Source organism: Scyliorhinus torazame, chromosome 19 (genome assembly GCF_047496885.1).
Source record: "Scyliorhinus torazame isolate Kashiwa2021f chromosome 19, sScyTor2.1, whole genome shotgun sequence".
NCBI classification, from domain to species: domain Eukaryota; kingdom Metazoa; phylum Chordata; class Chondrichthyes; order Carcharhiniformes; family Scyliorhinidae; genus Scyliorhinus; species Scyliorhinus torazame.
Genome location: NC_092725.1, coordinates 126,632,622 through 126,655,143, shown reverse-complemented (window position 1 = coordinate 126,655,143; position 22,522 = coordinate 126,632,622). Strand labels below are relative to the sequence as shown.

Below are 22,522 nucleotides of genomic sequence, written 5' to 3'. Positions count from 1 at the left end.
GGGGGGGGGGGGGGGGGGTACTCGAGAGACTGGGGTGGACTGCAGAGCAAGGGAGGGGGTGGACTGCAGAGCTGGTAGGTTGGAACAGACGGCAAAGATTGGGGGGGCTGCAGAGTAGCAGGTGTGTGGGTGGGGGGATTGCAGAGAAGGTGTGTGGGTGGGGGGGCAGCCGAGAAGGTGTGTGGGTGGGGGGCAGCAGAGGAGGTGTGTGGGTGGGGGGGCAGCAGAGGGTGTGTGGTTGGGGCACAGCAGAAAAGGTGTGTGGGTGGGGGGGCTGCAGAGAAGGAGGTGTGTGGATGGGGGGGCTGCAGTGTTGGGGGATATTGGTAAGTGCGGACTGCGGATCCATGTTGCACAGGTGCACCATTTAAAGGCCTCAGTTGGGTGAACAATCCTACAATTGGAGTCTGTACAGGACAATGGCCGGTTGCTAGGCTGAGAGAAATGGATATCCGGGGTCACCTGCTCACCCCGGAAGTGGTTGCTGGCAGCTTCGCGCACGCGCACACCCACTCTAGGGGATCGGCTGTTTGGGCGACGAGATGGATTCGTATCCCAGATCCTCCATCGAGGATGACTTCAACTATGGCACCAGTGTGGCGTCCGCCAGCGTCGACATCCGCATGGGTAAGAGTAGCCCGGGGGGGAGGTCGATGGCCGGCCGGCGGAGAGTCTGATCGCGGATCCCAGGCGGCGCCGGCCGCTCCCCCGCCCGACATTGCGTAGCTGGAGAGAGGGGGGGGGGGGGGGGAGGAGGAGGAGAATTGGGGGGGGGGGGAGGAGGAGAATTGGGGGGGGGGGAGGAGGAGGAGAATTGGGGGGGGGGGGAGGAGGAGGAGAATTGGGGGGGGGGGAGGAGGAGGAGAATTGGGGGGGGGGGGAGGAGGAGGAGAATTGGGGGGGGGAGGAGGAGGAGGAGGAGAATTGGGGGGGGAGGAGGAGAATTGGGGGGGGAGGAGGAGAATTGGGGGGGGAGGAGGAGGAGAATTGGGGGGGGGAGGAGGAGGAGAATTGGGGGGGGGGAGGAGGAGGAGAATTGGGGGGGGGAGGAGGAGGAGAATTGGGGGGGGGAGGAGGAGGAGAATTGGGGGGGGGGAGGAGGAGGAGAATTGGGGGGGAGGAGGAGGAGGAGAATTGGGGGGGGAGGAGGAGAATTGGGGGGGGGGAGGAGGAGGAGAATTGGGGGGGGGGAGGAGGAGGAGAATTGGGGGGGGGGAGGAGGAGGAGAATTGGGGGGGGGGAGGAGGAGGAGAATTGGGGGGGGGGAGGAGGAGGAGAATTGGGGGGGGGGAGGAGGAGGAGAATTGGGGGGGGAGGAGGAGAATTGGGGGGGGGGAGGAGAATTGGGGGGGGGGAGGAGGAGGAGAATTGGGGGGGGGAGGAGGAGGAGAATTGGGGGGGGGAGGAGAATTGTGGGGGGGGGAGGAGAATGTGGGGGGGGGGGGGAGGAGGAGAATGGGGAGGAGGAGAATGGGGAGGAGGAGAATGGGGAGGAGGAGAATGGGGAGGAGGAGAATGGGGAGGAGGAGAATGGGGAGGAGGAGGAGAAATGGGGGGAGGAGGAGAAATGGGGGGGGAGGAGGAGGAGAAATGGGGGGGAGGAGGAGGAGAAATGGGGGGGGAGGAGGAGGAGAATGGGGGGGGAGGAGGAGGAGAAATGGGGGGGAGGAGGAGGAGAAATGGGGGGGGAGGAGGAGGAGAAATGGGGGGGGAGGAGGAGGAGAAATGGGGGGGGAGGAGGAGGAGAATTGGGGGGAGGAGGAGGAGAATTGGGGGGGGCGAGGAGGAGGAGGATTGGGGGGGAGAGGATATTGGGGGGGAGGAGGAGGAGGAGAATTGGGGGGAGGAGGATATTGGGGGGGGGAGGAGGATATTGGGGGGAGGAGGAGGATATGGGGGGGGAGGAGGAGGTATGGGGGGGGAGGAGGAGGATATGGGGGGGGAGGAGGGGATATGGGGGGGGAGGAGGAGGATATGGGGGGGGAGGAGGAGAATTGGGGGGGAGAGGAGGAGAATTGGGGGGGGCGGAGAGGAGGAGAATTGGGGGGGCGAGGAGGAGGAGAATTGGGGGGAGGAGGATATTGGGGGGGGAGGAGGATATTGGGGGGGGGGGAGGAGGATATGGGGGGGGAGGAGGAGGATATGGGGGGGGAGGAGGAGGATATGGGGGGGGGAGGAGGAGGATATGGGGGGGAGGAGGAGGATATGGGGGCGGAGGAGGAGGAGAATTGGGGGGGAGGAGGAGGAGGAGAATTGGGGGGGGAGGAGGAGGAGAATTGGGGGGGCGAGGAGGAGAATTGGGGGGGGCGAGGAGGAGGAGAATTGGGGGGGAGGAGGAGGAGGAAAATTGGGGGGGAGGAGGAGGAGAATGGGGGGGGAGGTGGAGGAGAATTGTGGGGGAGGAGGTGGAGGAGGATATGGGGGGGGAGGAGGATATGGGGGGGGAGGAGGATATGGGAGGGGAGGAGGATATGGGAGGAGGAGGAGAATTGGGGGGGGAGGAGGAGTAGAATTGTGGGGGAGGAGGAGGAGAATTGGGGGGGAGGAGGAGGAGAATTGGGGGGGAGGAGGAGACTTGGGGGGGGAGGGAGGAGGAGAATTGGGGGGGAGGAGGAGGAGAAGGAGGAGGAGAATTGGGTGGGAGGAGGAGAATTGGGGGGGGGAGCAGAATTGGGTATGGGGGGAGGAGGAGGAGGAGGAGAATTGGGGGGGAGGAGGAGGAGAATTGGGGGGGGGGAGGAGGTTATTGGGGGGGAGGAGGAGGATATTGGGGGGGGAGGAGGAGGATATTGGGGGGGGAGGAGGAGGATATTGGGGGGGGAGGAGGAGGATATTGGGGGGGAGGAGGAGGATATTGGGGGGGAGGAGGAGGATATTGGGGGGGAGGAGGAGGATATTGGGGGGGAGGAGGAGGATATTGGGGGGAGGAGGAGGATATTGGGGGGGAGGCGGAGGATATTGGGGGGAGGAGGAGGATATTGGGGGGGGAGGAGGAGGATATTGGGGGGGGGAGGAGGAGGATATTGGGAGGGGGAGGAGGAGGAGAATTGGGGGGGAGGAGGAGGAGAATTGGGGGGGAGGAGGAGGAGAATTGGGGGGGAGGAGGAGGAGAATTGGGGGGGAGGAGGAGGAGAATTGGGGGGGAGGAGGAGGAGAATTGGGGGGGAGGAGGAGGAGAATTGGGGGGGAGGAGGAGAATTGGGGGGGAGGAGGAGGAGGAGAATTGGGGGGGAGGAGGAGGAGGAGAATTGGGGGGGAGGAGGAGGAGGAGAATTGGGGGGGAGGAGGAGGAGGATGAGGAGAATTGGGGGGGAGGAGGAGGAGAATTGGGGGGGAGGAGGAGAATTGGGGGGGGAGGAGGAGGAGGAGAATTGGGGGGAGGAGGAGGAGGAGGAGAATTGGGGGGAGGAGGAGGAGGAGAATTGGGGGAGGAGGAGAATTGGATAGGGGTGGGGGGAGGAGGAGGAGAATTGGGGGGGAGGGATGAGGAGGAGAATTGGGGGGGAGGGAGGAGGAGGAGAATTGGGGGGGAGGGAGGAGGAGGAGAATTGGGCGGGGGGAGGGAGGGAGGAGGAGGAGAATTGGGGGGGGGAGGAGAATTGGATAGGGGTGGGGGGGAGGAGGAGGAGAATTGAGGGGGAGGGATGAGGAGGAGAATTGGGGAGGAGGAGGAGGAGAATTGGGGGAGGAGGAGAATTGGGGGAGGAGGAGAATTAGATAGGGGTGGGGGGGAGGAGGAGGAGAATTGGGGGGGAGGGATGAGGAGGAGAATTGGGGGGGAGGGAGGAGGAGGAGAATTGGGCGGGGGGAGGGAGGGAGGGAGGAGGAGGAGAATTGGGGGGGGGGAGGAGAATTGGGGTGGGGAAGGAGGAGTAGAATTGGGGGGGGAGGAGGAGAAGGAGAATTGGGTTGGGGGGAGGAGGAGAATTGGGTAGGGGGGAGGAGGAGGAGGATATGCGGGGGGGGAGGAGGAGGAGGATATTGGGGGGGAGGAGGAGGATATTGGGGGGGGGAGGAGGAGGAGGATATGGGGGGGGAGGAGGAGGATATGGGGGGGAGGAGGAGGATATGGGGGGGGAGGAGGAGGATATGGGGGGGAGGAGGAGGATATGGGGGGGAGGAGGAGGATATGGGGGGGAGGAGGAGGATATGCGGGGGAGGAGGAGGATATGGGGGGGAGGAGGAGGATATGGGGGGGAGGAGGAGGATATGGGGGGGAGGAGGAGGATATGGGGGGAGGAGGAGGATATGGGGGGGAGGAGGAGAATGGGGGGGGAGGAGGAGAATGGGGGGGGAGGAGGAGAATGGGGGGGGAGGAGGAGAATGGGGGGGGAGGAGGAGAATGGGTGGGGGAGGAGGAGAATGGGGGGGGAGGAGGAGAATGGGGGGGGAGGAGGAGAATGGGGGGGGAGGAGGAGAATGGGGGGGGAGGAGGAGAATGGGGGGGGAGGAGGAGAATGGGGGGGAGGAGGAGAATGGGGGGGGAGGAGGAGAATGGGGGGGGAGGAGGAGAATGGGGGGGGAGGAGGAGAATGGGGGGGGAGGAGGAGAATGGGGGGGGGGGAGGAGGAGAATGGGGGGGGGGGAGGAGGAGAATGGGGGGGGGGGAGGAGGAGAATGGGGGGGGGGAGGAGGAGAATGGGGGGGGGGGAGGAGGAGAATGGGGGGGGGAGGAGGAGAATGGGGGGGGAGGAGGAGGAGGAGAATGGGGGGGGAGGAGGAGGAGGAGAATGGGGGGGGAGGAGGAGGAGGAGAATGGGGGGGGAGGAGGAGGAGGAGAATGGGGGGGGAGGAGGAGGAGGAGAATGGGGGGGGAGGAGGAGGAGGAGAATGGGGGGGGAGGAGGAGGAGGAGAATGGGGGGGGAGGAGGAGGAGGAGAATGGGGGGGGAGGAGGAGGAGGAGAATGGGGGGGGAGGAGGAGGAGGAGAATGGGGGGGGAGGAGGAGGAGGAGAATGGGGGGGAGGAGGAGGAGGAGAATGGGGGGGGAGGAGGAGGAGGAGAATGGGGGGGGAGGAGGAGGAGGAGAATGGGGGGGGGGGAGGAGGAGGAGGAGAATGGGGGGGGAGGAGGAGGAGGAGAATGGGGGGGGAGGAGGAGGAGGAGAATGGGGGGGGAGGAGGAGGAGGAGAATGGGGGGGGAGGAGGAGGAGGAGAATGGGGGGGGAGGAGGAGGAGGAGAATGGGGGGGGAGGAGGAGGAGGAGAATGGGGGGGGAGGAGGAGGAGAATTGGGGGGGGAGGAGGAGGAGGAGAATTGGGGGGGGAGGAGGAGGAGGAGAATTGGGGGGGGAGGAGGAGGAGGAGAATTGGGGGGGGAGGAGGAGGAGGAGGATTGGGGGGGGAGGAGGAGGAGGAGAATTGGGGGGGGAGGAGGAGGAGGAGAATTGGGGGGGGAGGAGGAGGAGGAGAATGGGGGGGGAGGAGAATTGGGTAGGGGTGGGGGGGATGAGGAGGAGAATTGGGGGGGGGGGGAGGAGGAGAATTGGGGGGGGGAGGAGGAGAATTGGGGGGGGGAGGAGGAGAATTGGGGGGGGGAGGAGGAGAATTGGGGGGGGGAGGAGGAGAATGGGGGGGGGAGGAGGAGAATGGGGGGGAGGAGGAGAATGGGGTGGGGTGGGGGAGGAGAAGAATTGGGGGTGGGGGAGAGGAGAATTGGGGGGGGGTGAGTTGGAGAATGGGGAAGGAAGTGGAGAATGGGGGAGGGAGGGGGGAAAGGGAGAGAGAAATGGTGGGGGGAAGAGGGAGGAAGAAATGGGGGGGAGAGGGAGGGAGAAATGGGGGGGAGCGGGAGGGAGAAATGGGGGGGAGAGGGAGGGAGGGAGAAATGGGGGGAGAGGGTGGGGGGAGAGGGAGGGAGGGAGAAATGGGGGGGAGAGGGAGGGAGGGAGAAATGGGGGGGAGAGGGAGGGAGGGAGAAATGGGGGGGAGAGGGAGGGAGGGAGAAATGGGGGGGAGAGGGAGGGAGGGAGAAATGGGGGGGAGAGGGAGGGAGGGAGAAATGGGGGGGGAGAGCGAGGGAGAAATGGGGGGGGGGAGAGGGAGGGAGAAATGGGGGGGGAGAGGGAGGGAGAAATGGGGGGGGAGAGGGAGGGAGAAATGGGGGGAGAGGGAGGGAGAAATGGGGGAGAGGGAGGGGGAAATGGGGGGGGAGAGGGAGGGAGAAATGGGGGGGGGAGAGGGAGGGAGAAATGGGGGGGGGAGAGGGAGGGAGAAATGGGGGGGGAGAGGGAGGGAGAAATGGGGGGGGGGAGAGGGAGGGAGAAATGGGGGGAGAGGGAGAAATGTGGGGGGGGGAGAAGAGGGAGAAATGTGGGGGGGGGAGAAGAGGGAGAAATGTGGGGGGGGGAGAAGAGGGAGAAATGTGGGGGGGGGAGAAGAGGGAGAAATGTGGGGGAGGGGAGAAGAGGGAGAAATGTGGGGGAGGGGGAAGAGGGAGAAATGGGGGGGGGGGAAGAGGGAGACATAGAACGACACAGTGCAGTACAGTACCTTCGGCCCACGATGTTGCACCGACATGGGAAGTCAAAAAACAAAAGCCATCTAACCTACACTATGCCATTATCATCCATATGCTTATCCAATAAACTTTTAAATGCCCTCAATGTTGGCGAGTTCACTACTGTTGCAGGTAGGGCATTCCACAGCCTCACCACTCTTTGCGTAAAGAACCTACCTCTGACCTCTGTCCTATATCTATTACCCCTCAGTTTAAGGCTATGTCCCCTCGTGCTAGCCATTTCCATCCGCGGGAGAAGGCTCTCACTAAACCCTATTTAACGCCCTGATCATTTTGTATGCCTCTATTAAGTCTCCTCTTAACCACCTTCTCTCTTAACGAAACCAACCTCAAGTCCATCAGCCTTTCCTCATAAGATTTTCCCTCCATACCAGGCAACATCCTGGTAAATCTCCTCTGTACCCGTTCCAAAGCTTCCACGTCCTTCCTCTAATGAGGTGACCAGAACTGTACGCAATACTCCAAAAGCGGCCGTACCAGAGTTTTGTACAGCTGCAACATGACCTCATGACTCCGGAACTCAATCCCTCTACCAATAAAGGCCAATACTCCATAGGCCTTCTTCACAACCCTATCAACCTGAGTGGCAACTTTCAGGGATCTATGTACATGGACACCGAGATCCCTCTGCTCATCCACACTTCCAAGAATTTTACCATTAGCCAAATATTCCGCATTCCTGTTATTCCTTCCAAAGTGAATCACCTCACACTTCTCTACATTAAACTCCATTTGCCACCTCTCAGCCCAGCTCTGCAGCTTATCTATGTCCCTCTGTAACCTGCAACATCCTTCCGCACTGTCGACAACACCACCGACTGTAGTGTCGTCTGCAAATTTATTCACCCACCCTCCTGCGCCCTCCTCTAGGTCATTTATAAAAATGACAAACAGCAACGGCCCCAGAACAGATCCTTGTGGTACGCCACTTGTAACTGAACTCCATTCTGAACATTTCCCATCAACCACCACCCTCTGTCTTTCAGCTAGCGAATTTCTGACCCACATCTCTAAATCACCCTCAATCCCCAGCCTCCGTATTTTCTGCAATAGCCTACCGTGGGGGACCTTATCAAACGCTTTACTGAAATCCATATACACCACATCAACTGCTCTACCCTCGTCTACCGGTTCAGTCACCTTCTCAAAGAACTCGATAAGGTTTGATAGGCATGACCTACCCTTCACAAAGCCATGCTGACTATCCCTAATCATATTATTCCTATCTAGATGATTATAAATCTTGTCTCTTATAATCCCCTCCAAGACTTTACCCACAACAGACGTGAGGCTCACCGGTCTATAGTTGCCGGGGTTGTCTCTACTCCCCTTCTTTAACAAAGGAACCACATTTGCTATCCTCCAGTCCTCTGGCACTATTCCTGTAGCCAATGATGACATAAAAATCAAAGCCAAAGGCTCAGCAATCTCTTCACTGGCTTCCCAGAGAATCCTAGGATAAATCCCATCGGGCCCTGGGGACTTATCTATTTTCAGCCTGTCCAGAATTGCCAACACCTCTTCCCTACGTACCTCAATGCCATCTATTCTAATAGCCTGGGTCTCAGCATTCTCCTCCACAACATTCTCTTTTTCCTGAGTGAATACTGACGAAAAATAGTCATTTAGTATCTCGCCTATCTCTTCAGACTCCACACACAACTTCCCTTGACTGGCCCTACTCTTACCGTAGTCATTCTTTTATTCCTGACATACCTATAGAAAGCTTTTGGGTTTTCCTTGATCCTACCTGCTAAATACTTCTCATGTCCCCTCCTTGCTCGTCTTAGCTCTCTCTTTAGATCCTTCCTCGCTACCTTGTAACTATCAAGCGCCCCAACTGAAACTTCACACCTCATCTTCACATAGGCCTCCTTCTTCCTCTTATCAAGAGATTCCACTTCTTTGGTAAACCACGGTTCCCTCGCTCGATGCCTTCCTCCCTGCCTGACCGGTACGTACTTATCAAGAACATGCAGTAGCTGTTCCTTGAACAAGCTCCACATATCCAGTGTGCCCAACACTTGCAGCCTACTTCTCCAACCTACTCCTCCCAAGTCATGTCTAATGGCATCATAATTGCCCTTCCCCCAGCTATAACTCTTGCCCTGCGGGGTATACTTATCCCTTTCCATCACTAACGTAAACGTCACCGAATTGTGGTCACTGTCCCCAATGTGCTCACCTACCTCCAAATCTAACACCTGGCCTGGTTCATTACCCAAAACCAAATCCAATGTGGCCTTGCGTCTTGTTGGCCTGTCAACATATTGTGTCAGGAAACCCTGCTGCACACATTGTACAAAAAACGATCCATCTAATGTACTCAAACTATATCTTTTCCAGTCAATATTTGGAAAGTTAAAGTCTCCCATAATAACTACCCTGTTACTTTCGCTCTTATCCAGAATCATCTTCGCCATCCTTTCCTCTACATCCCTAGAACTATTTGGAGGCCTATAGAAAACTCCCAACAGGGTGACCTCTCTTTTCCTGTTTCTAACCTCAGCCCATACTACCTCGGAAGAAGAGTCCCCATCTAGCATCCTCTCCGCCACCGTAATACTGTTCTTGACTAGCAGCGCCACACCTCCCCCTCTTTTGCCTCCTTCTCTAAGCTTACTAAAACACCTAAACCCCGGAACCTGCAACAACCATTCCTGTCCCTGCTCTATCCATGTCTCCGAAATGGTCACAACATCGAAGTCCCAGGTACCAACCCATGCTGCCAGTTCCCCTACCTTATTTCGTATACTCCTGGCATTGAAGTAGACACACTTCAAACCACCTACCTGAACACTGGCCCCCTCCTGTGAAGTCAAATCTGTGCTCCTGACATTTATACTCTCAATCTCCCGTACCCTAAAACTACAATCCAGGTTCCCATGCCCCTGCTGCATTAGTTGGGGTGGGGAGATTAAATGGTGGGGAGAAGAGGGAGAAATGGGGAGGGGAGGGAGGGAGAAATGGGGAGGGGAGGGAGGGAGGGAGAAATGGGGAGGGGAGGGAGGGAGGGAGAAATGGGGAGGGGAGGGAGGGAGAATTATGGGGAGGGGGAGGGAGGGAGAATTATGGGGAGGGGGAGGGAGGGAGAATTATGGGGAGGGGGAGGGAGGGAGAATTATGGGGAGGGAGGGAGAATTAGGGGGAGGGGGAGGGAGGGAGAATTAGGGGGAGGGGGAGGGAGGGAGAATTAGGGGGAGGGGGAGGGAGGGAGAATTAGGGGGAGGGGGAGGGAGGGAGAATTAGGGGGAGGGGGAGGGAGGGAGAATTAGGGGGAGGGGGAGGGAGGGAGAATTAGGGGGAGGGGGAGGGAGGGAGAATTAGGGGGAGGGGGAGGGAGGGAGAATTAGGGGGAGGGGGAGGGAGGGAGAATTAGGGGGAGGGGGAGGGAGGGAGAATTAGGGGGAGGGGGAGGGAGGGAGAATTAGGGGGAGGGGGAGGGAGGGAGAATTAGGGGGAGGGGGAGGGAGGGAGAATTAGGGGGAGGGGGAGGGAGGGAGAATTAGGGGGAGGGGGAGGGAGGGAGAATTAGGGGGAGGGGGAGGGAGGGAGCATTAGGGGGAGGGGGAGGGAGGGAGCATTAGGGGGAGGGGGAGGGAGGGAGCATTAGGGGGAGGGGGAGGGAGGGAGCATTAGGGGGAGGGGGAGGGAGGGAGCATTAGGGGGAGGGGGAGGGAGGGAGCATTAGGGGGAGGGGGAGGGAGGGAGCATTAGGGGGAGGGGGAGGGAGGGAGCATTAGGGGGAGGGGGAGGGAGGGAGCATTAGGGGGAGGGGGAGGGAGGGAGCATTAGGGGGAGGGGGAGGGAGGGAGCATTAGGGGGAGGGGGAGGGAGGGAGCATTAGGGGGAGGGGGAGGGAGGGAGCATTAGGGGGAGGGGGAGGGAGGGAGCATTAGGGGGAGGGGGAGGGAGGGAGCATTAGGGGGAGGGGGAGGGAGGGAGCATTAGGGGGAGGGGGAGGGAGGGAGCATTAGGGGGAGGGGGAGGGAGGGAGCATTAGGGGGAGGGGGAGGGAGGGAGCATTAGGGGGAGGGGGAGGGAGGGAGCATTAGGGGGAGGGGGGGGAGGGGGAGGGAGGGAGCATTAGGGGGAGGGGGAGGGAGGGAGCATTAGGGGGAGGGGGAGGGAGGGAGCATTAGGGGGAGGGGGAGGGAGCATTAGGGGGAGGGGGAGGGAGCATTAGGGGGAGGGGGAGGGAGCATTAGGGGGAGGGGGAGGGAGCATTAGGGGGAGGGGGAGGGAGCATTAGGGGGAGGGGGAGGGAGCATTAGGGGGAGGGGGAGGGAGCATTAGGGGGAGGGGGAGGGAGCATTAGGGGGAGGGGGAGGGAGCATTAGGGGGAGGGGGAGGGAGCATTAGGGGGAGGGGGAGGGAGCATTAGGGGGAGGGGGAGGGAGCATTAGGGGGAGGGGGAGGGAGCATTAGGGGGAGGGAGGGAGCATTAGGGGGAGGGAGGGAGCATTAGGGGGAGGGAGGGAGCATTAGGGGGAGGGAGGGAGCATTAGGGGGAGGGAGGGAGCATTAGGGGGAGGGAGGGAGCATTAGGGGGAGGGAGGGAGCATTAGGGGGAGGGAGGGAGCATTAGGGGGAGGGAGGGAGCATTAGGGGGAGGGAGGGAGCATTAGGGGGAGGGAGGGAGCATTAGGGGGAGGGAGGGAGCATTAGGGGGAGGGAGGGAGCATTAGGGGGAGGGAGGGAGCATTAGGGGGAGGGAGGGAGCATTAGGGGGAGGGAGGGAGCATTAGGGGGAGGGAGGGAGCATTAGGGGGAGGGAGGGAGCATTAGGGGGAGGGAGGGAGCATTAGGGGGAGGGAGGGAGCATTAGGGGGAGGGAGGGAGCATTAGGGGGAGGGAGGGAGCATTAGGGGGAGGGAGGGAGCATTAGGGGGAGGGAGGGAGCATTAGGGGGAGGGAGGGAGCATTAGGGGGAGGGAGGGAGCATTAGGGGGAGGGAGGGAGCATTAGGGGGAGGGAGGGAGCATTAGGGGGAGGGAGGGAGCATTAGGGGGAGGGAGGGAGCATTAGGGGGAGGGAGGGAGCATTAGGGGGAGGGAGGGAGCATTAGGGGGAGGGAGGGAGCATTAGGGGGAGGGAGGGAGCATTAGGGGGAGGGAGGGAGCATTAGGGGGAGGGAGGGAGCATTAGGGGGAGGGAGGGAGCATTAGGGGGAGGGAGGGAGCATTGGGGGGAGGGAGGGAGCATTGGGGGGAGGGAGGGAGCATTGGGGGGAGGGAGGGAGCATTGGGGGGAGGGAGGGAGCATTGGGGGGAGGGAGGGAGCATTGGGGGGAGGGAGGGAGCATTGGGGGGAGGGAGGGAGCATTGGGGGGAGGGAGGGAGCATTGGGGGGAGGGAGGGAGCATTGGGGGGAGGGGGAGGGCGGGAGAATTGGGGGGAAGGGTGGGAGAATTGGGGGGAAGGGGAGGGCGGGAGAATTGGGGGGAAGGGGGAGAATTGGGGGCAGCGAGATAGGGAGAATTGGGGTGGGGAAGAGAGAGAGAGAGAGAATTGGGGGGGAGAATGGGGGTGAGTGGGGAGTGGGGGCGAAGGGAGAGGGGAGTGGGGGCGAAGGGAGAGGGGAGTGGGGGCGAAGGGAGAGGGGAGTGGGGGCGAAGGGAGAGGGGAGTGGGGGCGAAGGGAGAGGGGAGTGGGGGCGAAGGGAGAGGGGGATGTGGGGAAAGAGAAGGGGATGGGGAGGGAAGAGAGAAGAGGATGTGGGGGGGTGGAAGAGAGAGGGAGATTGGCAGGGAAGATGGGGGGATTTTGGGGGGGAAGGGAGATTGGGGTGGAAGAGAGACAGAAATGATGGGAGGAAGAGAGACAGAAAAGATGGGCGGGAGTGAGAGAGAAAAATGATGGGAGGGAGGGAGAGAGAGAGAAATGATGGGAGGGAGGGAGAGAGAGAGAAATGATGGGCGGGAACGAGAGAAATGATGGGAGGGAGGGAGGGAGAGAGAGAGAGAGAGAGAAATGATGGGATGGAGGGAGGGTGAGAAAGAGAGGGGGAGAGAGAGAGAGACAGAAAAGAGAGGGGGAGAGAGACAAAAATGATGGGATGGAGGGAGGGAGAGAGAGACAGAAATGATGGGAGGGAAAGAGCGAGAGAGACAGAAATGATGGAAGGGAAGGAGAGAGAGACAGAAAAGATGGGAGGGAGAGAGAGAAAAGATGGGAGAGAGAGAGAAAAGATGGGAGGGAGAGAGGGAAAAGATGGGAGGGAGAGAGGGAAAAGATGGGAGGGAGAGAGAGAAAAGATGGGAGGGAGAGAGAGAAAAGATGGGAGGGAGAGAGAGAAAAGATGGGAGGGAGAGAGAGAAAAGATGGGAGGGAGGGAAAGAGGAATGATGGGAGGAAGGGAAGGAGAGGGAGAAAAAAATGATGGGAGGGAGCGAGTGAAATGATGGAAGATGGGGGGGGGGTGGAGAGAGCGATTCAGAAATGATGGGATGGAGGAAGAGATTATACTTGGAAAAGTCTTAGTATTAGAAATACAATTTCAATTGCTTTTGTACATTAAATAAATCCCATGGTGCTTCACAAGGCTAGGGCAAAACCAAAGCAGGCTATATGGTGAAATATGTGACCAGATGGGGAAACTTTGTTGGCGAATTCGGAATCATAACCTGTGAACTAAAGGGTGGCATGGCTGCACAGTGGCTAGCACCGCTGCTCCCCGGCACCGAGGACCCGGGTTCGATCCTGGCCCCAGGTCACTGTCCTTGCGGAGTTTGCAAATTCTCCCAGTGTCTGCATAGGTTTCACCCTCACAACCCAAAGATGCGTAGGGCCATACTAAATTGCCTCTTAATTGGGGAAAAAATAATTTTGGAGACTCAATTTATTTTTTAAAATGTGAACTGTAGGCATTTGAATGTCAGAATTCTTGTGACTGGTTATGGATGGCAAGGGGCTATCTGACTAAACACTCTGGAAGGTGGCATGAGAGTCACAGTTGAACTATCAGCTGCAGGTGAAAGATATAGAATAGTTAACTCCCGACAACACAAAACTACTGTAGTTTGGCAATATTAACAAATGTCTCATCAGGTACACAATACTTGTGTTTCACAAATGTTGGCTCTCGATGCTATCTGCTTAATGTCTGTTCTTTCCTTTTTTGATAGGGTTTCTGCGGAAGGTGTACAGCATTTTGACTGTCCAGGTTATTATTACTACTGTGACATCTGCAGTGTTCATGTATAGTGACACAATCAAGGATGTGGTTCATGGAAGGTAACTGCTATTAGTCACAGAACATAAATTATACACTGATGGATAAGGTCATCTTTTCCCAGAATTTTGTTTTGTTTTGACCAAGGTGAGATCTGATGTGACCATTCCACAGACTGTAATTTAAGCCAACTCAATTCCAGTTCTAATATTGAAATAGATTGCAACTGTTCTTCTATTGTAGACTGGCACTGTATAATAAGCTGATTTCAAATTTCATAAAAATATGCATACTTTTGTATTATATATGCACTTCTAATTTATTGCTTGTTCCTATTCTAGTCCCGCATTGCTGTTGGTAGCATGTTTAGGATCTCTGGGTCTAATAATTGCTCTGGCAATCTACAGACATCAGCATCCCATTAATCTGTATCTCCTGTTTGCTTTTGTAAGTACTCAACAATTTAATTGAATTGAGATTATGTGCCTACTTTCTAACTCTATATCACCGAGTTAAGCTGTTGTTAAATGTTGCACTTTATCAGATACCTGGTCTCCCACACAACTTTGTTTGGTCAATTTCTCTTATAGGGCAGCACATTGGCACAGTAGGTTAGCCCTGCTGCCTCACGGCGCCATGGTCCCAGGTTTGATCCCGACTCTGGGTCACTGTCTGTGTGGAGTTTGCACATTCTCCCCGTATTTGCATGGGTTTCGCTCCCCACAACCCAAAGATGTGCAGACTAGGTGGATTGGCCCCGCTAAATTGCCCCTTAATTGGAAAAATGAATTGGGTACTCTAAATTAAAAAAAAAAGATTCTCTTATTGTAAGAGTTTTTTTGAATTTAGTGTACCCACTTATTTTTTTTTCCAATTAAGGGGCAACATTTTAGCGTGGTCAATCCACTTAACCTGCACATCTTTGCCTGCCTGCGTGGGTTTCACCCCCACAACCAATGTGCAAACTCCACATGGACAGTAACCCAGGGCCAGGATTTGAACCCGGGTCTTCAGTGCCACAGTCCCAGTGTTATCCACTGCGCCACATACCGCCCTTATTGTAAGAGTCAGTTGTGTAATACTTTATCTAGAAACCTTGCCAAACACTAGCAAAACATGCTCTTATATAATCATTGAATAAGCAGATGCTGTTTGTTTAAATCTAAATACTTTTAATACCAATGGAAAAATTGAATCCTACGTAATAAGTCCAGAAATCCATAAGACGTAGGAGCAGAAGTAGGCCACTTGGTCAATCGAGTCTGCTCCACCATTAAATGAGATCATAGAATTCTTAAAGTGCAGAAGGAGGCTATTTGGTCCATTGAGTCTGCATCTACCCCCTGAAAGAGTACCCTACCTCGGTCCACTTCCCCTCAACTCCACTTAACCTGCACATCTTTGGACACTAAGGGGCAATTTAGCACGGCCAGGCCACCTAACCTGCACACCTTTGGGCTGTAGGAAGAAACCAAAGCACCCGGAGGAAACGCACGGGGACAACGTTCAAACTCCACACAGACAGTCACCCGAGGCAGGCATTGTGCCTGGGTCCCTGGTGCTGTGAGGCAGCAGTGCTAACCATTGTGCTGCTCAGATCACAGCTGATTTGATATAATCGTCAACACCATTTTCCCGTCTTATCGGGAATCTGTTTATCTCAGCCTTGAACATACTTAACAACCCAGCCACTACAGCTCTCTGCGGTAAAGAATTCCATGGATTCACTACCTCCTGAGAGAAGAAATGTCTTTTTATCTCTATCTTAAGTGGGTAATACCTTACTCTTCGATTATGCCCTCTGGTCATAGACTCTCCCATAGGGAGAAGCAACATCTACCCTGTCAAACCCCCGAGAATCCGATATGTTTCAATAAGGTCGCTTCTCATTCTTCGGATCCTGTTCTTATAAAAACGATTAAGCTATTTGCTGTATTTTAAAAGTTGTCAGGTGAGTTAATTGTTTTTCAGATTTGAGTTACAATTTAGAAGTTTGTGGTAATGTTCAAGTTTGCATTATACTGAACTTGAAATGCTTATGAATTTTTGTAATGATTTTACACGTATTTTTGTACTGTTGACTGTTCAGACTATTTCCCTGACACACATTTTTCTTCATGCTAGAAGCAATTTCTATGAGCGTATTGCGTCTCCTATAAAATTCGACTTGCATCCTTGTAGGGTTACCAGTCTCTATTTAGAAATTGCCCCCAAATTGCAGTACATTATTAATTGAAGATTACTCTGGATCCTCACCACATTCTCCTATTGCTGACTAAGTATAATATCTAAAAAAAAGTGACAATCATATGTTAGTTGATCTACATAATCCGAATGACACATCAAGGTAATCAGTTATTGCAAGGTGTAGTAAGAGACAACTTGGCTTTTCAAATGGCATATCGGTTTCAGTTGATAGGCTAATTTCAGCTACAGTGCTCGGATCGTATTTGGTACTGACCGACTGTCCGAACTGACAACTCTAAGGTGTGGAAAGATGGGCTCCATTTTTAATGTATGCTATTATGGACCACGGGAGACCTTGTGGTGCTGTGGGTTGCATCTCTGCCCCTGAGTGCCCCTGCCACTCCAGGCCCTGAAGGCTAAGGGTCATAATGTGCTTGAGCATCAACTTGTAAATTTTTCTATCACGTGCTAGTCCCCTCAGTTTTTTAAGGGGTGAGTTGCAAACTGTAGTTGCATGTTTGTTTCTAAACATTTAGTTAAAATATAGTTAATGTTTTCTCGACAGACCCTGCTGGAGGCTTCGACTGTGGCTGCTGCTGGTAAGGGACTTTTCTCAATCTTGGCTCTTGTTTACAGGAAGATGTAATATTTCAATTTAAATTACATGGATGTTTTTCCAAGTTTTGGGTACTTGGGTTTGAAAATGGTAAAACTGCCAACACGTGAATGTGAAATATTCATATGATCTTTTTTATTGTTTCAGTCTTTCTCTTTGCTTTACTACCAATGAAATAAGACCTAGGAAAGTTTGGTATGAAAATATAATTCAAAGCAAAATTTTGTTTAATTTTCCTGGCTTATAATTCCTTGGTTGGGAGGGGATGTTGATGATTCTTGGTATCAATATGATTCCAAGATAATATATTTGATAATGAAAGTTTGAAACCATGTTAATCCTCTGTGGTAATCTGGTTATGTTCCATGGTGGCTCATAAGAAAGCAACATAACTGTTCTAATTTCACAAGCTGAAATCTTGAGGGCTCCACTGTATCATTTGTTCACCTGAAAGCTTGTGTTAATCAATCCAATCAATCAATCAATTTGTGCCTAATCCTTTAGGATACATTCTGTAGGATAGTAAATCAAGTGTTGTTTCAGAGATATTGTGAAATATGTCTTGAAATTCTATGAAAACTATGTTTAAATCTTTTTATTTTAATTTTAGTTACCTTCTATGACTACGCAGTGGTTCTGCAAGCGTTTGCTCTTACAACAGCTGTATTCGTTGCATTGACTGTCTACACGTTTCAGTCAAAGAGAGATTTCAGTAAATTTGGAGCAGGGTATGTGCACTGGGAAAAAAAATACTTGGGATATATTTTAAAAGTTCTGCAAAATCCCCTTTTTATTTGGATCTTTTGGTACTCCACCTTCTTTTGCCAGGTGAAATCTTCAGATAGCTTGCTTTTTAAATAACAGGGAATCATTGACCACTATAAATTGTTCCATTGTGACCTGAAGACATTTGTTCTCTAAGCTATTCTTACACCTCCTATGATCTGGCTTGAGTTCATAAATTTCCATTTGGTGTGGCACTTCAATTCACACGGTTGACTAGGAGCCTTAAGGTTTTGGGTTCCAGCTAATCACGGTTACAACAATAAACTAGCTTTAATTATCTTAATTAACAGCACTGCACAAGTGTAGAAACAGTATATTTACTGTGAAAAGGGACGTTGATTCAGGACAAGATTATAGTTTTATATGATGTCCTGCTGTTGCACACCTGCCAAAGATTCACTCAAAGTAACTGCCCCTTGGGTAAAGTACTGAATGGCTTTTATGTGCCAAAGCAATCATTTCATAAATTGCAACTTTACAAAGGGGAAGTGAAGCGTGCCAAATGTTATACCCTTATTTATGTTTACAGTATAAGTTTGTGTTTATAGTGCATTACAGGTAAAAATTCTGGAGGTCTCGGCTATAACAGTGATGCTGATTTATATTATTGGGTAACTACTTGCATTGATAAGGGTTATTTGTTGAAGAACCATTGGATGTTATTGGATCTAGTGCCAGAATATTCATGACCACTAAGAATAGATTATAAAGACAAATATATTGAGTGGACAAAAGCCGTGTCCATCCTGGTAAATACTTCTTTGTAATTCCCAGATTGGAAGCATGTCATGTAGCACTGTGTGTGGTTGTCTAACAGTAATTCCGGATTAAATTCAGAAGCCAAACTTGCCACAAACTGAAATTATTTGATTTTAAAAAATATATAAATTTAGAGTACCCAATTCATTTCGATCCCCAATTAAGGGGCAAGTTAGCATGGCCAATCCACCTACCCTGCACATGTTTTGGTTGTGGAGGTGAGACCCACGCAAACACGGGGAGAATGTGCAAACTCCACGCAGACAGTAACCCGGGGCCGGGAGCAAACCTGGATCCTCAGCGCCATGAGGCAGCAGTGCTAAGCACTGTGCCACCCTAAATGATTTAACATGTTCAATCTGAAAGAGAGTATTACTTCCAAAAATGCAAAATTGAACCTTCATGATTTCATGTACTCTTAATGAATGGTTTGTACACTCCTATAACTTGTACGTTTTTTAAAATCAACCACCAACTACAAAATAGAGGAGAAGTTACCTATGTGCCATATCTCAAGTTCCAACAGTGCTGTGATGAAGCTTAACTTGAGTTGTGAAATACATTTCATGATGATTATAGTACATGTCATCATGCAACCTGCGCAGGATAAGACTAAATGCCAACATTTTTATTTTGTCTTCTCTTTAGTCTGTTTGCATGTCTGTGGATTTTGATCCTGGCTGGATTTTTAAGAGTAAGTATTGTTTTTTTTTTTCAATTGTAACTGAATTAGTTAGCTCTATATCATAATTTTTTATGTAGATTTGATTTAAAAACTGGTCAGAGATATTAATTTGGACAAGCAAACGAGTTGGATTTCACAGATAGAATCCCGACTGTGTAGGAGGAGGCTATTCGACCCAGGAGCCTGGACCGACTCTCTGAAAATGCACCTCACCCAGGCCCACTCCCCTGCCCTATCACCACCTAACTGCCCACTAAGTGGCAATTTTTAGCATGGCCAATCCACCTAACCTGCACATCTTTGGACTGTGGGAAGAAACCAGAGCACCCGGAGGAAACCCACACAGACATGGGGAAAATGTGCCAACTCCACAGAGATGCCCATGGCCGAATTAAACCCGGGTCCCTGGTGCTATGAGGCAGTAGTGCTAACCACTATGATTTGATCAATTATTTAACAAACGCCTTATAAATCCATTCTTGATTTTTACGTGATTTACATACGTGTATTTGCTAGTATTTATTGGGATTTGTTGCACAAGGCTATATAGTGTATCTAACAGAATGAAGGCACTGACAGACATCACAATCCTGGACCAGTAAGGTATCCCAAGTCACAGGTTTAATTTCCTCTGGTGAAGATAATAGTGCATTCTTTTGGACAAATAAGGAAGTAAAAATACTTTGATGTACCATAGTCAATGGTGCATTGGATATTGATATTTAATATTGGTAGGGGGACAAGTTAAAATGTGATTATCCGCACTCCAGCTGGATTATATTTAGTTCTTATTTGCAGGGATTGGACCCGAACAATCTTTGACATAGTTGTGTGATCTCTTTTTGCTGGAACATCAGTTGACGTCGGGGTGCTTGTCAAAGATATGCCCCCATGTTTCTATTCTGGGGATATTAAAAACAAGCTGGGTCTGATTCTGTGTATGTTAGAACTTTTACATAGTGTCTTTAATGTGGAAAAATTGAAATAATGGCAGGCCTGGTTTTAACTCTGTAAAGTCACATGGAAAAAAGTAATTGCACAACCTTGTAGACAAATGCTTCATATTTGCCACATGGCATAAACCATAAAAGGATTCCTAATGTTTGTCTCTTAATTTGCTTTAGCTGTTCTTCTTGAGCGACACAGTGGAACTTGTAATTGCATCTGCAGGAGCTCTCCTCTTCTGTGGCTTTATCATCTATGACACACACATACTGATGCACAAACTCTCACCTGAAGAATATGTACTGGCTTCAATTAACTTGTACTTGGATATCATTAACCTATTCTTGCATATCCTTCGAATCCTGCAATCGCTTAACAAAAAGTAATCACTCGGATTATTGCAATAAAGATGTTAATATGTCTCTAACTGAAATTTAATGAAGGGGTGCATTTTGTGTATGGGCTTGCTGATTTATTGTCACTTTGTTCTTTATGGATCATATTCATTGTACGATGTAGATAATTTTGAGTTGTAGTCAATTTGTATAGTTTTTCATTGAGGGCACTTTTGGCAAATGGTTTTTTGGTAAATTATAAATTGGGAATGGGCACCAATGCAAACTCCGAATCCATCAACATTTTTTGTCAGCAGCTTTGTTTGGTTTGAATTTAGAATGTTCAAAACATCTCTTATGCTCAAAATTGAAATTTGCTGCTAAATTGGGAGAAAAAGTTTTGATTAGGCATGAGCTCAACAAAGGATTGTCATCTTATCCTTTTTTATTGCAATACTTTTCTCTTGTAATTATTTAAATGTTCCTACATTGACGTCCTATTCTGTAAAAACGTTTTTGTTCAATTGCATGCAAGACATCCCTTTAAATAAAATCTGTGCAGTTCACCTTTTATATTTAAGTGTTTATTTTAAAAGGTATTAAATAATAACTTATTTATCTTCTACTAGGCAGCCAATTGTGAAATATCCCTTTTCTTTAGGGGCCCAGGTAGCCAAAAGGCATCAATGCCAATGCTGAAGTGATGAAAATCGGCTGAGTAAGAGGCCAGAATGGGAAGAACATAGACCTGGGAGGGTTGTGTGGTAGTGGAGGCTACAGAGATAGAAGGGGCAAGGAACTTTAAAAGCAGGATGAGAAATTTTAAATCTTAATGCATTAAAAGACTTCAAACAATTCAACTGACATGTGTTATTGAGAAATGTGAGATTTAATTGCACGTTCTCTGTCACTGAGTTGCATGATCGGTCCTTGTCCCATTTTTTTTGTTCTTTTTTAAAAATTGTATTTATTCAAAGTTTATTTTTAATATTGGACAAAATTATTTATTTGGACCCAAACCTGAAATGCCCCTGATGACTTTTCCCTTCCATTTATAAAAAGGCATACCTGATCATGCAAACGGGTATCTTTTTTTTTCAACTGCGGCCGTTTGATGTGGCATAGCTGAGGTATGAGATATCCCATTTTCCATGCAGCATCATCTACAAATGCTTTTAAAGTGGGTCAAGCACGCACACTGGTTCAACCCAGAGAAGTTAGAACATGGAACTGGCAAATCATACTAATTCATTTTAAGGGATGCAAGATAAATCTATGAAGGAGAAATGAATAACAGCATATGCTGATAGGGTTAGGTTAAGTAGATTGGGAAGTGGTTTATGTGAAGCATAAACCTTGACACATCCGTTGAGCCAAATGGTCTTCGTGCTGTTAAAATCCCAACAGAGACCGATAACTTCACTGGATGTTCTAATTATTTTAAATGATCACAGGACAAGAATTCTCTCTCTTTTCCACACACTCCTCCGCTCTCTTTCCCCCCCCACCCCCCAATGGAGCTTGTATCCAGGTAGAAATATTAATTAGCTATCCTCCAGACCAGGGTTTTTTAAACGGCAGGTTGCGACCCACAGGTGGATCATGGGCGGGTGGCAGGAGGCTCACAGGCTCTTCCCACATGATGGGGAAAGGAACGCTAACGGCCGCGAGCAGCTTTTCAATTCACAATGCTGGCCGCAACCGACCTTTAAATGCAATGATGCAGTCTTCCAGCCATAAGTGACAGCAGAGAACAGGTCACGTGCCTGGCACATACACTGATGTCACGTCCCATGTACATCCGTGCTTTTGGTTTTTGTAAATTTAGAGTGCCCATTATTTTTTTCCAATTAAGGGGCAATTTTAAAGGGCAGCACGGTGGTGCAGTGGTTAGCACTGCTGCTTCATGGCGCCGAGGTCCCAGGTTCGATCCCTGCTCTGGATCACTGTCCGTGTGGAGTTTACACATTGTCCCCGTGTTTGCGTGGGATTTGCCCCCACAACACACATGTGCAGAGTAGGTGGATTGGCCATGCTAAATTGCCCCTTAATTGGAAAAATGAATTTGGTACACTAAATTTATTTTAAAAAGAAGGATCAATTTTAGTGTGGCTGATCCACCTAACCTGCACATCTTTGCGTTGTGGGGTGAAACCATGCAGACACTGGGAGAATGTTCAAACTCCACACCGACAGTGACTCAGGGCCAGGATCGGACCCAGGTCCTCAGTGCCATAAGCAGCAGTGCTAACCACTTTGCCGCCCAGCAACTGTGTTTTTGGCACAAAATCACAGATGATAGATTCCTTCATTTTCTAGCAGTGAGCAAGCAAAGCAACAGTTCTGTGAGGAACTGAAGATGGATGATAAACAGAAATAACTGAAATCGGGAACAAAGCAGTATAAAGATGATTTCTTGAGGTATGGCTTCGTTAATTGTGCCAATGAAAGTAAAGATGCAAAGCCCAAATGTGTTGTATGCAGGGTAATACTGGCAAATAAGAGTTTATAAGCCTC

The 22,522-nt window shown here is 51.6% G+C and overlaps 1 protein-coding gene across 1 annotated transcript; it reads left to right on the top strand.

Moving 5' to 3' along the window:
• The first annotated feature begins 483 nt into the window (after positions 1–483).
• tmbim4 (transmembrane BAX inhibitor motif containing 4) lies at positions 484–20,578 on the top strand. Its single transcript, XM_072485184.1, has 7 exons — positions 484–627; positions 13,646–13,754; positions 14,034–14,139; positions 16,445–16,478; positions 17,106–17,223; positions 18,689–18,734; positions 19,850–20,578. Exons 1-7 carry the CDS (start codon positions 543–545, stop codon positions 20,054–20,056), a joined length of 705 nt encoding a protein of 234 aa, XP_072341285.1. The 5' UTR covers positions 484–542; the 3' UTR covers positions 20,057–20,578.
• The last annotated feature ends 1,944 nt before the right edge of the window (positions 20,579–22,522 follow it).